The following is a 12,866-nucleotide window of genomic DNA, read 5'->3' on the forward strand; positions in this document are numbered from 1 at the left end:
GCTAAATACTTTCCTTTTACTTTGCCAAAAGTTCATAACTGAGTAATCCTGTCATTTTCCATTCTCTTACATTATCTTCTTAAAAGCAGAGAAATTACAAGAATGAATTAATATTCCCCTGCTTTTAAGGATGTGGTCAAAGGCAGATTCTGTCACTTTACAGGAAAAAGGTAAATATTTGAAAATAAAAATTAAACTTTTACATGAGAACTAGGGGCCATCTTAATTTTACAAGTTTTAAAATTCTGTTCTTACCTTTTTATTTCCTATTATGTTGTCTAGTATTATGGAAAAGACACACATTATAAGTATGTTTGGCCTAGGAAATTCCAGAAGGAATCAAAATGTGCATAGAAGCAAAGATATCCGGAATAGTCTCCTGGCAAACAGAATTTTGAAAAAGCAAATAAGACACATGCTGATGAAAGTTACATTATCATTACCTTCTCTCTCCAGTTATCATCATTCAGCAGCTTCTGTCTAAGGGTTTCCTGCAGCTGCTCGATGCTTTTCTGATGTGAAATCAGCATTAATTCCCTGAAAACCATAAACCCAACAAATGAATCAAGACTCACCCTGACACTCTTCCTAAATTGCAGTTCCTGGCTCAGAGAATAGTATTTCACAACTTAGTCTGTTTATTCTCTTTAACAATATAAATACTACCATTAGATAATATTTTAACCATTCACAGAAATTTACAAACACTGCATACAAGGTAAGTATTTTATCAGTATTTTTCTCCTAATTTTTGCTTAATAAGTTATGTTATTATTTTTGCATGAAATAGTAACAACATATGTGGAGTCATAAATATAATAAAACATCACACATCATGGTTCCAAAGTTTATGACTAAATTCTAACACTAGACGATATTTTGTTTCCTTAAAAAAAGAAAATATGTTGGGATATGTCATAAAATCAACACAGGTTGGTAGTTCTTGCTAGATTTATTTTTCTTTTACCTGTCTCAAGTACTGATAGGAACAAACCAAATTAAGGAGAGGATAGTGTTTGAGAACTGGTATAGTACAAAACATATTAGAAAATTGGAAACAAAAAACATTTTAATATTTTAATCCATATAAATGGACCTTTTAAAAAAAAATTATTAGAGAGTGAGCGAGCAGAGAAGGTGGCAGAGAGAGAGGGAGACAGAGAATCCCAAGCAGGCTCCATGCTGTCAGCACAAAGCCCAACGTGGGGACTGAACCCATGAACCATGAGATCATGACCCAAGTGGAAACCAAGAGTCGTACACTTAACCAACTGAGCCACCTAGGCACCCCCATATGAATGGATCTTAAAGCTTAGTTCATAATCCTCTGGGTGGAGGTAAGAGCAAAAGATTCATAAGAGCTTTTTTTTTTTTTTAATGTTTATTCTTGAGAAAGAGACAGAGTATGAGCAGAGGAGGGGCAGAGAGAGAGGGAGACACAGAACTGGAAGCAGGCTCCAGGCTCTGAGCTGTCAGCACAAAGCCTGATGTGGGGCTCAAACCCAGGAACCATGAGACCATGACCTGAGCCGAAGTCGGACGCTTAACTGACTGAGCCACCCAGGTGCCCCATAAGAGCATTTCACAGGGAGGGGCACTGAAATTAAGTCTTTGGATATCACTAGTGGCAAAACTGCACCTGTTGATTAGGGTTCCTTCCCTTTTCTATAATCATGACCTTCCTTAGTTTCCGTACAGGTGATTCTTCTCCATTGCTTATTCCTCTTTCTAATCTCTTTGTTTTCCATCATCACCCTGTTCCTTTTAGTTCTGACTCCTTTCTCAAAACTGTGACTTTCATTTATTACTACCTTTCGCCACACTAATGATCCATTAACACCAGATACATCAAAAAAACAAATTCACCATCACCTGCTGCAATCTTGCTTTTCTTTTTGACTTCTGAAAATCTTCAGGAGTCCAAATCTTTGGTTTGAAATCTCTGAGTTCTCTCTAACTCTTGCTTCTCCATGTTCTACTACATCCGTTCAAGACCAAATTCTATATTTTACTTCCTGAGTGCACCTCAAACTATTTCCTCTCTTCCTTTCCCACCAACAACTGCCTTAAGGTTCTTGACTTTATCTCTCACCTATAGTATTATTACAGACCTTCAATCTATGTCTTGTTTTCTTTTCTAGTCTCACTCTTACAATATTATCACACGTTTTTTACCATAATAAAAATAGTGCCTACATTTCTAGGCTAGAAAATTTTAAGGACACAAGAATAAGAAGACATGTTTGACTTGGTAACCAGGATAATGAGTATCATTTAAGGGAAGCAGATTGAAAAAAAAAAAAAAGCTCCCAGACTTCTCTTTCCAGAAGTATGTTGGACTAGGTAACTTGACAACTTTCCTACTTAAAATAAGTAAACATTTTTTGAGGTAGGGGGCACAAGTGGGTGAGGGGGCAGAGAGAGAATCCCATGAGAGGCAGAGGGAGAATCCCACAAGGGGCATGGAGAGCAGGGGGGAGAGAGAGAGAGAGAGAAGCGGGGTTCACCCAAAATGGGGCTCATGGTTTTGTTTTTCCTGAAACAGGGCTCGTGCTCACCCAAAGTGGGGCTTGTGTTCACCTGAAGCAGGGCCCAAGCTCACCCAATGCAGGACTCAAACTCACAACTGTGAGATCATGACCTGAGCTGAAGTCAGATGCTTAACCGACTGAGCCACCCAGGCGCCCAATTAAACATTTTTTAACTTCTGAAAAAATCTTTAAATTCATCAGTGAGCCGGACAAAATGTGGGAAGGATGCGAAGAACAAAACTCAAGTGAAAGAACAGAAGGATATGAGTAGAAACCTATTGAAATATGAATAAACTGTAGTTTAGTTAATTATCAACAATTAGCTAAATGTATTACACCAATGTTAGTTTCTTAGTTTTTACAGATGTGTCATGGTTATAAAAAATGGGCCAAGGAGAAACATAAACCCTCTCTGTACTGTCTTTGTAACGTTTCTATAAATATAAAACTATTCCAAACTAAACCTTAAAAAAGTGAAGCAAAAGGAAGAACCTCCAACTATAAGTAGAGCATTGAAAGCAACTCTCACCTTGAAGGTACTTTCCGAATCTGATGAACTTGAGCTTTAAATTTCACAGCCATGAAGGGCTCAAGAGAGAAGAGTCTACCAGTAAACTCACCTGCATAAATCTCAAAGAGCTGCATGTGTAACATATGTGTGAAATTCACACCTAGCATGTGTAAAATTCAAATAACATCTCTCAAGGTACAAAAGGAAAATTACTGGTTTTGAATATGGGTGCTAGGTAGAGGGAAAGATATATATCTCTCACAAGAATCTGTAAACACACACTAACCCTAATGCAGGTTTGTATTGTGAATTCACACTACCTGAGTGGCTCAAAGAGCTTCACGTTGAAAAGATATTTTATAGTGGTAATAGGTTAACTTTGCCTCCAGATGCCTGGTAGGAAAAACAGGTAGGAAAAACACTGATATTTTCAGGAGCAATCTATCTTCAATCTGGGACTCAAAGATTTTCTACAGATAAAGAGTCAAAATCTATGAGATAATAATTTTTTTTTTAAAAAATCACAAAACTGTAAAAGAAAAAAAAAGCCAGTAAGAGAAAGAATAAGACATAATGACAGCATAATTAAACTCATACTTTCTAAAGTTTTGAATTTTCAGATAGAATATAAAATCAGATGTTCAAAGAAATAAAGGATTGATTTAAATGACTAATGAAATATGAAAAAGAACCCAATCCAACTTGCAGAAATTAAAAATATAATAATCAAAATGAAAAACAGTGCATGGTCCTGTAGCAGATTATTCACAGCTAAAAAAAAATGAAGTAATACACTAAAAGGGAGATTTAAAGAAATTATATAGAGTGCAGTACAGGAAGTGGAAAATATAAAAGAGAAGTTGATATATGGTGGATAGAGTGAAGGATCTAATATGTATCTATTCATTATTCAGAAAGAGAGAAAAGGGGGAAGAAGCAATATTTGAGGGGAATATTCCAGATTGATGAAAAACACTAACTCACAAATCTAGGAAGCTCAATGGATTCCAAGCAACATAAATAAAAATAAATCTCCCATCTGGGCATCTGGTAGTGCACTTGAAGAACATCAAAGTTAAAGAGATCTTAAAAGAAGCGAGAGAAAAAAAATCCATTATCTTCAAAGGAGCCCATTCTCCAACACAAACAAAGGAAGTCAGACAGCAAAATAATATGTTCAAAATCTTATGAGAAAAGAACCACCAACTAAAGTTGGGTACCCAGCAAAGCTATCTTTCAGAATGAGACTGAAATAAAATATGCTCAGACAAAATTGGAGGGTTTACTACCAGCTAAAGGACCTTTAACTAAAGAACCTTCTAAAGAATATGCTTTACAGGAAGAGATAAGATCTCAGAAGGAAGGTGAGGTATGCAAGAAGAGATGGTAAGCAAAGAAACTGGCAAACTCAGATGCAAGGAAGACTTCTTGGGCACGTGATCAAGACGGTTGTACAGGGCCCAATTTCAGAAGGGGGTCCTGTGCTTCGGATTTAATGCGTTATGGTCACTCTCAAGAAATTCTTAATAATTTTATCTTTTAATTTTTTTTTATGTGAGGCCTGATGGGACAACTGAGCATGTACCAAGGTCATGGAGCTTTGGCTCACATATAGTTGTACCTCCTGCCACCTCCCTGCCTCTCCGGAATGGTTCTCCAGCCCCTGCTCCTCAGCCTTTGCCCAGAATCTGCTGCCTTCCTCTGCTTTGAGTGTGGGCCCAGGTTGAGGCACTGGTATGGGGAGAGTGGGGGTTGGCCACCCTGGGCACAGGGTGCTTATGAAAGCCTGCATCCACTCCATGATTCCCCCATGCCCAAGGGAGCACAACATTCAATAGTCATCAAGAAAACACCATGTCAGATTGAAAGAGAGACTGTGAAGGCAGGGACAAAGCTTCTTTGTAGCTTTTTGAACAAGAGCCCCACATTTTCATTTTGTACTGGGTCCTGAAAATTATGTAGCCAGCCTTGCGTGTAGGTAATTGTAAGCAAATATCTATATAAAAATAATAGTTTTGAATATGTATAATTAGTGGGGCTAACAAAAGGATAGAATTAGAACACTAGACAAAACTACATACTGTATGTCAGGATTCCAACAGTAAGAACTCAAGTGTTCTTTGGTCTTTGCATGATTCAAGGGGAGTTTGAGATATTAATTTTAGACTTTATTATGTATGGTAAAATTTCAAAAGTAAACACTAAAAGAATAGAAATAGAATATACCATTAGATGAAAAGCACAAAGAAAATAAACAAAACTCCAACAATACCCCTCCATCCAAAGGCCCCAAAGGTAGAAACAGTGCAGAAAAAAAAGTGAAAAGATGAAACTTTAAAGTAACAATGATAGTAACGGTAAATAAATTAAACTCGCAAGTTAAAAAAGAGAAACAGACTTGATCAACAAACAAATCTGAGCTATATGTTCTTTATAAGAGACATTCCTAAAACATAAGGACATGGAAAGATTTCCTTATTATTATTATTATTGTTTTGGAAAAGATGTAACAGGGAAATATTAAAAGAAAAGAAGTATGCAATTATATTGATATCAGACAGGGTAAACTTTAAGACAAAATCATTCTGGGCTTATAATAATAACAGGTTAATTCACCATAAATAGTCTAAATTTATATGCACCTGTTAAAACAACCTCAAAATATATAAAGCAAAATTTATAGGACTGTAAGGAGAAATTGTCAAAACCATACTATAGTGGTAGATTTCAATACAGGTCCATCAGACTGTAAGTCTGTCTCTGGGACCATCATAAAAAAGCCATGGAAATGTATACCACACAACTCCAGGCTATTATGTGAGTGGCCTTCCTGTAATGTGTAATGCAGCAACCCAAGGTCAAGCAGAAAAATAATTCAATAAAAATAGAGGATTTTAACAATGCAAATAAGATTGGTTTAAGGTGTATATATATATATATATATATATATATATATATATATATATATATATATATACATACACACCCAATTAGTAGAAAAAACACACAATTATTTTCCAGCTCACATGGAATTGATTACATCCATCCTAGTCCAGAAAGTAAATTGCAGCAAATTTCAAACAAGTGTTGCCCGATTAACCTGATATAGTCCAATATGGTAGCCACTTGCCAGATGTAGCTTCTAAGCACTTAAAGTGTAACTGGTTCAAATAAGGATGTACCTAAACTTAAAATGCACACCAGATTTGAAATCTATGATATCTGTGATAATTTTTAAAGATGATTACATATTTAAACTATAATTTGGATATAGTGAGCTAAGTAAAATATATTAAGATAGATTTTACCTGTTTTTCCTTTACTGTGGTAATTAAAAAGTTTTAAATTACATATGTGTTTCACTTTATACTACTGAACAGCACTGTTACAATCCATATTCTCAGAAAACAAACCCCCATAATAAAATATATGTAAAATATGTCCACGTATTTGACAATTAAAAAATGTATTTCTGAATTACCCATGGGTCAAGTAAAAAATCATAACTGATATTTCAAAATACTTAGAATTGGACAATAATGAAATTGCTATATATCAGAACTTACAGAATACAGGTAAAACAGGAAGGATACTGTGGTATACTTTAGAATACAGATGCAGAAATGAATGCTTTTCAACTACATGTACCATAATGGACAAATCCTAGAAACATAACCTTGAGCACAAAGAAAAAAAAAACATTGGGTAATACATGATTTTATTTCTATGAAGATAAAATATATGCAAAGTCTAACTTTTTAAAGGAATATAAACATACTATGTTACTTGGTAAAAGTATAAAGTGAAGCAAAGAAACATCAGGTTTTATCTGTAGGTTTTTATAGATGTTCTTTATCCATTTGAGGAAGTTCCCTTCTATGCCTAGTTTGTTGAGAACCACAAAATCCAAGTTGGTGTTTTCCGCTGGGGAATGGGGCACTGTAAGTGGAATTGGGGAGAAGCACAAAGGGACTTCAAAGCTAACGGTAAGGTTCTTTTTCCTAAACTGTGAGTGGTTGATACATAGATGTTCATTGTATTACTTCTTTATACTTTATACCTATGTTAACCTTCTTTGTAGCTACTCAATATTTATAAAAACACTATTAGTGATAAAGCCTGAGCACAGCATAGATTCAGTATGCAGAGGAAAAGGAATCAAAGGGAAAGACTAAGGTGAAGGAACGGGCAGGTGACTAGTAGGGTGAGGTTTACTATCAGCTATGCACACTAGGGACAAGGGACAGAGGTGAATTAGGAAGGCAGGATCCCTGTCCAAATGGTGCTCAAAATCCAGTAATGTAAAAGGAAGATTTATCTTTCAAAGTGTGGGGTGCACCCAGAAGATTCTGATGCTTGCTTAGCAATCTCTAAGCTGAAGCAGAAGAAACAAAGAATGAGGACAGCAAAAGATTACATTAAAAAGGTCATTTGTTCTCAGTCCTTAAGAGTCTCTTATGGTGTGCCTCCTTCTCTGTACCTTTTTTTTTTTTTTTGGTGATGGGAATTGAGGAGAGCACTTGTTGGGATGAGCACTGTGAGGTGGTGTATGGAAACCAATTTGACAATAAATCATATTTTAAAAAAATAAATAAAATCTCTGGAAAGCTAAAAAAAACCAAAAAAAAAAAAAAACAAAAAACAGCTCAATTGTGGCTTTCTTCCAAATATGTGGACATTCCTGTCTCCCTTACAGACTCATCTTCCTGTACTTGTCATTTAAATGTTCGTGTTCCTCAGCACTTTTTCCTCTCAATTCTTTCCCTACATGATCTTATCCATTCGTATGCTTGAAATGCAGTCTAGATGCTGACAATTCCCCAATTTTATCTGTTGCTCACATCTATTCTCTGAGTATCTGACTCATGAATCCAACTCACCATCTGACTACTCTATATTTCAGAGACATCTCAAACATATCTGTAACTCAGAGGCTTAAAGTACTAGAGTATATTTTTTGCTCATGTTATGTGTCATCTGCTACTCTGCTCCACCTGGTTGTTCCAGGATATAGTGCAAGAAACAACTCTTAACCCAGGAGTGCTATTTTTCATGGCAGATGGAAAAGAAAAATCTCCAAAACATTGGATTTAAAGTCTTCTACTCAGAATTGGTGCATTCTCTCACATTTCAGTGGCAAAAACAAGTTAAGTGGCCAAGTCTGGTGGCAGTCAGGCGTGGATAGTATAGACCTCCCACCGGGAGGTGCACACGGGGTAGACCCTCTCCATCACAACTCGGAAATCCCCCTGGAAGCCACTGTGAGGATCTCTACCCTGGAGGTGGGGCATATCCCTTCTTAGATGGTGGTTCATTTTTACTGCTGAATAGTATTTTATTGTATTGATACACCACAATTTTAGATTTTAAATTTAGATCTATGATATATTTCAGATTTATACATATTTCATAGTATGAAGCAAATTTCATTTTTTTGTACATGCATATACAATTGTTCCAGCACCAACAGTTTCAAAATACTATCCTTTCTCCAATGAACTGTTTTGGTAGACATGTAGTAAACCAATTAACCATATATGTGTGCCTATTTCTGGGTTCTCTATTCTGTTCCACTGATGTATTTGTCTTTCTTAAGACTAATACCACACTGTCTTGAGTATATTTGTAGCTTTACAAGAAGTCTTGAAGTCAGACACTGACTTTGATCTTTTGACTATTCAGTTTTTTTTTTCAAAGTTGATTTGGTTATACCATGTGAATGTTGGTGCATTTCCATGTGAATTTTAGAATTAGCTTGTTAGCTTCTACAAAAAGTTCTGCTAGTGTTTTTATTGTGATTGCATTGTCAATAAATTAATTTGGTGATAACTACCCTTTTAATAATATTGGAGTCTTCTGTTCCATGAACATTATATATCTCCCCATTTATTTAGGTCCTCTTTAATTTCCCTCAGCAATGTTTGTAGTTTTCAGTGTACAGGTCTTGCCCATCTCTTGTTGGATTCATCCCTGAGTATTTCATGTGTTTTGAATTATTTTTGTAGATATTGCTTTTTAATTTCAATTGTTATCTGCAAATATATGGAAATTAACTTGACTTTGGGTATTTGTCTTTTTTCTTGAAACCTTACTAAGCTCACTTATCAGTTCTAGTGACTTCTTTTGTAGATTTCATAGGTTTTTTTTTTTTAAATGTTAGTGAGCACATCCTCTGTGAATAGACAGTTTTATTCTTTCTTTCCAGTCTGATGCCTTTTTTTTTTCACCTGATTGTACTGACTTAGAACCTTCAGCACAATCTTGAATAGAAGTGCTAACAGTGGATATTTTTCTTGATCCTGATCTTAAGAAGGGAGCATTTAGTCTTTCACCATTAAGTATGATGTTATCTGTAGGTTTTTTTAGATGCCTTGTATCACTTTGCTGAGATTTAAAAAAAAAATCAGGAATAAGTGTGTTGTCAATTGTTCTTTTTTTTTTTTTTGCTTCTATTGGCATAATAATTTTTCTTTTTTAGTATAATATATTAAATAACAGTGATTTGAGTTTTGATTGTTAACCCAATCTTGAATTCCTGGGATAATCCCCACATATTCACAATTTATTTTTTTATACATTGCTGGATTAAATTTGCTAAAATTTTGTTTAGAATTTTTGCATTTATGCTCATAAAGGATATTGGCTTATTAGTTTTCCTGTAATGTTTTTGTTAGGTTTTATTATCAGGGTAATATTGGCCTCATAAAATATATTAAGAACTATTCTTTCCCTTTCGATTTTCTGGAAGAGTTTAAGTAGAAGTAGTATTATTTCTTCATTAACGCTTGGTAAAATTCACCAATGAAGCTTTCTGGGCTAGAAGTTTTCTTTGTGGGAAAATTTTAAACTATAAATTCAGGTTATCTATTTCTTCTTCAGTGAACATTGGTAGTTTATGTTTAAAAATCTTCTGTTTCACCAGAGTTGTCAAAAGTAGTGGCATAAAGTTGTTTCTAATATTCTTTTATTATTATATTAATATATGAATATATGGTAATGTTGCCTCTCCATTCCTCATACCAGTAAATTCTGTTTTTTTCCTGATCAATCTGGATTGAGATTTATTAAGTTTATAGATCTCAAAGGAACTAATTTTTTATATTCTATATTGTTTTTGTTTTCTAGGTCATTGATTTCTGCTCTGCTCTTTATTATTTAACTTTCTTATTTTGGATTTTGTTTGCTCTTCTTTTTGCAGTTTCTTAGGTGGGAGCTGAGACCTTTTTTTTTCTTTTTTCACATTTATTGCTATAAACTTGCTCCCCAAAGTTTTGCTTTAGTGACATCCTACAAATGTTGATATTTCCATTTAGTTTAAAATGCTTTGTAATTTCCCTTCCAATATTTTCTTTTCCTATGTCTTATTTAGAATTGTGTTATAAAGTGTGCAAACATTTGGGGGATTTCCCAGACACTTTTCTGTTCTTTCTTTTTTTTTTAGTGTTTATTTATTTTGAGAGAGAGAGACAGGGTGGGAGAAGGGTAGAAAGAGAGGAAGAGAGAGAATTCCAAGCAGGGAGAAGGATAGAAAGAGAGGGAGAGAAGAATTCCAAGCAGGGTCCATGGTCAGCATGGAGCTGGATGCAGGGATTGATCTCAGGACTTTGAGATCACAACCTGAACTGATATCAATAGTCAGATGCTTAACTGACTGAGTCACCCAGGTACCCCTCTATTATTTATTTCTAAGTTAACTACATTGTGACCAGAGAACACATTCTGTATGATTTGATTTCTTTTAAACTTCTTTAGTTTTGCTTCATTGCCCAACCATATCTTGGTGAATATCTGTATGCCTTTGGGGAAAAATATATATATTCTGCTGTTGTTGGGTGGGATGTTGTATAAATGTCAATTAGATTAAGTTGATTGTAAAGCTTAAGTATTCTATAGCCTTACTGATTTTTCTACCTGTTTTATCTATTGTTGTGAGAGGCTATTGGAATATCTAACAATGATCATGCACTTGTCTACTCCTTTCAGTTCTATCAGTTTTTGCTGCATGTATTTTTAAGCTCTGTTATTGTATGCATAAACATTTAGGATTGTTATGGCCTCCTGATGGATTGATTAACTTACCATTATGAAATGAATTTCTTTATTCCTGGTAATATTCTTTGTTCTAAAATCTACTTCATATGATATTAAAGCATTTCAGCTTTCTTTAGATTAGTGTCAGCCTGGTGTATATTTTTTTCATTCTTTTACTTTTAACTTGTGTCTTTACATCTAAAAGAAATTTCCTATAGGCAGTTTATAGTTGAATCTTACTTTTTTAAATACAACCTGATAATCTTTGGCTTTTAATTGGATTGTTTAGACAATTTACAGTTAATTGAGTTGTTGATATGCTTATATCTATTGTCTTGCTCTTTGTTTCCTATTTGTCTCATCTGCTGTGTCCTTTTCCTTCCTTTTCTGCCTTCTTGTGGATTTTGTGTATGTCTTAGGATTCTATTTTATCTACTTTTTTTGTCTTACTAGCTATAAATTTTTGTTTAGGTTTATTTTAGTGGCTCCTAAGGGGTTAAAATAGCCATCTTTAACTTACCACAGTTGTAGTAGACTGAAAACTGCTTTCAATCCTGATCCACAGAGTCTGTAAACACGTTACTTTATATGCCAAGAGGGACTTTGCAGATGTGATTAAATTAAGGGTCTTGCGATGGGGAGATTATCCTGGATTATCTGGTTGTGCCCTAAATGTAATTACCAAGGTCTTTATAAGAGAAAGGCAAGATCACTAACATGGGGGAAGGTGATGATGTGACAAAGGAAGCAGAGATTAGATTCATGAGGCTAGGATCCAAAGAATGCCAGCAGCCTCTAAAAGCTGGAAGAGGCAAGAAATGGGGTCTCCCCTCTAGCCTCCAGAAAGAACCAACCCTAGTGACACCTTGATTTTAGTTCCTTAACACTCATTTGGACTTCTGACTGTAAGATAATAAGTTTGTGATGTTTTAAGCCACTAAATTGGAGGTTGTTATAGCAGCAATAGAAAACCAATGCCATAGTCTACCTTCAAGTGATATTATACAAGTTTAGGTATGAGATTAGAATCTGATAATAGTAAACTTAATCAAATAAGGAGCAGTAGCAAAGGAAACTGAAGCAGTACTTGACCTGGTTTTCAAAATGCCAGTATACAGAATGGATGTGGCTGGCCATCCACTTGTTAGAAGTAGCAGACAGCACAGTCTTGACAATTCACTCCATTTTATTTCTTAAGCCAGGTTTCCCATTTGAGAAGAGGTCTTACTGATTAGAAAATTCCAATGAGCATTTCCAGATGGGTGCCTGTTAGTACACTAGAAGTTACCTTTATTGTAAAATGGGTGGTGCTGAGTATTTGAGACGCTCAAATTTCAGTCTCTCTGGAGACACTTATAATTTAGATACCACCAAAAGCAGAATCCATTTCATATACATTCCTCTGATGGACCCAGTACAAAACACCGGTGCTGTTATGTTTCCTTTCAGAACAAAAACTGAGAAAGTCTGGTAAATTACAGACGCTAAAAAATAATAGGCCAAGGTTTAAACAATGTTAATGAAGTGATAATTATTCACTGAATTTTCATAGTTATGAAGTTCCCTATGACATTTCCAGAAAATACAAGATGTTTTCAGTGAACTCTTAGAAAAATTATGAACTTAAAGTCTGAAGTGGTAAGTTTGTTTGATATTTATGGCTATAGGAATGAGAAAGACTTTCAGATCTCTTTGATTCCTGCTGAACCTCTGATCCAGACTCTAAGAACCCTTGTATGATTCTTTAGTGGGACAAGGCAGAAAGAATAATCGTATATGACTGTACAAACACT

General features: G+C 35.0%; 1 protein-coding gene across 14 annotated transcripts in view; it reads right to left on the reverse strand.

Moving 5' to 3' along the window:
* LEKR1 (leucine, glutamate and lysine rich 1) overlaps window positions 1–12,866 on the reverse strand; it is a 220,770-nt gene that overhangs the window by 65,936 nt on the left and 141,968 nt on the right. For all 14 annotated transcript variants that reach the window (XR_014135232.1, XR_014135233.1, XR_014135235.1 and 11 more), the window contains one exon: window positions 444–537. Coding sequence is in view for 10 of the 14 variants with exons in the window: in XM_081790119.1 (XP_081646245.1) it covers window positions 444–537 (94 nt within the window). In the remaining 4 variants the exon portion in view is untranslated. The remainder of the gene's footprint in view (window positions 1–443; window positions 538–12,866) is intronic.

The sequence above is a fragment of the Panthera onca genome, chromosome C2 (assembly GCF_046562875.1).
Source record: "Panthera onca isolate mPanOnc1 chromosome C2, mPanOnc1 haplotype 2, whole genome shotgun sequence".
Classification (NCBI taxonomy): Eukaryota; Metazoa; Chordata; class Mammalia; order Carnivora; family Felidae; genus Panthera; species Panthera onca.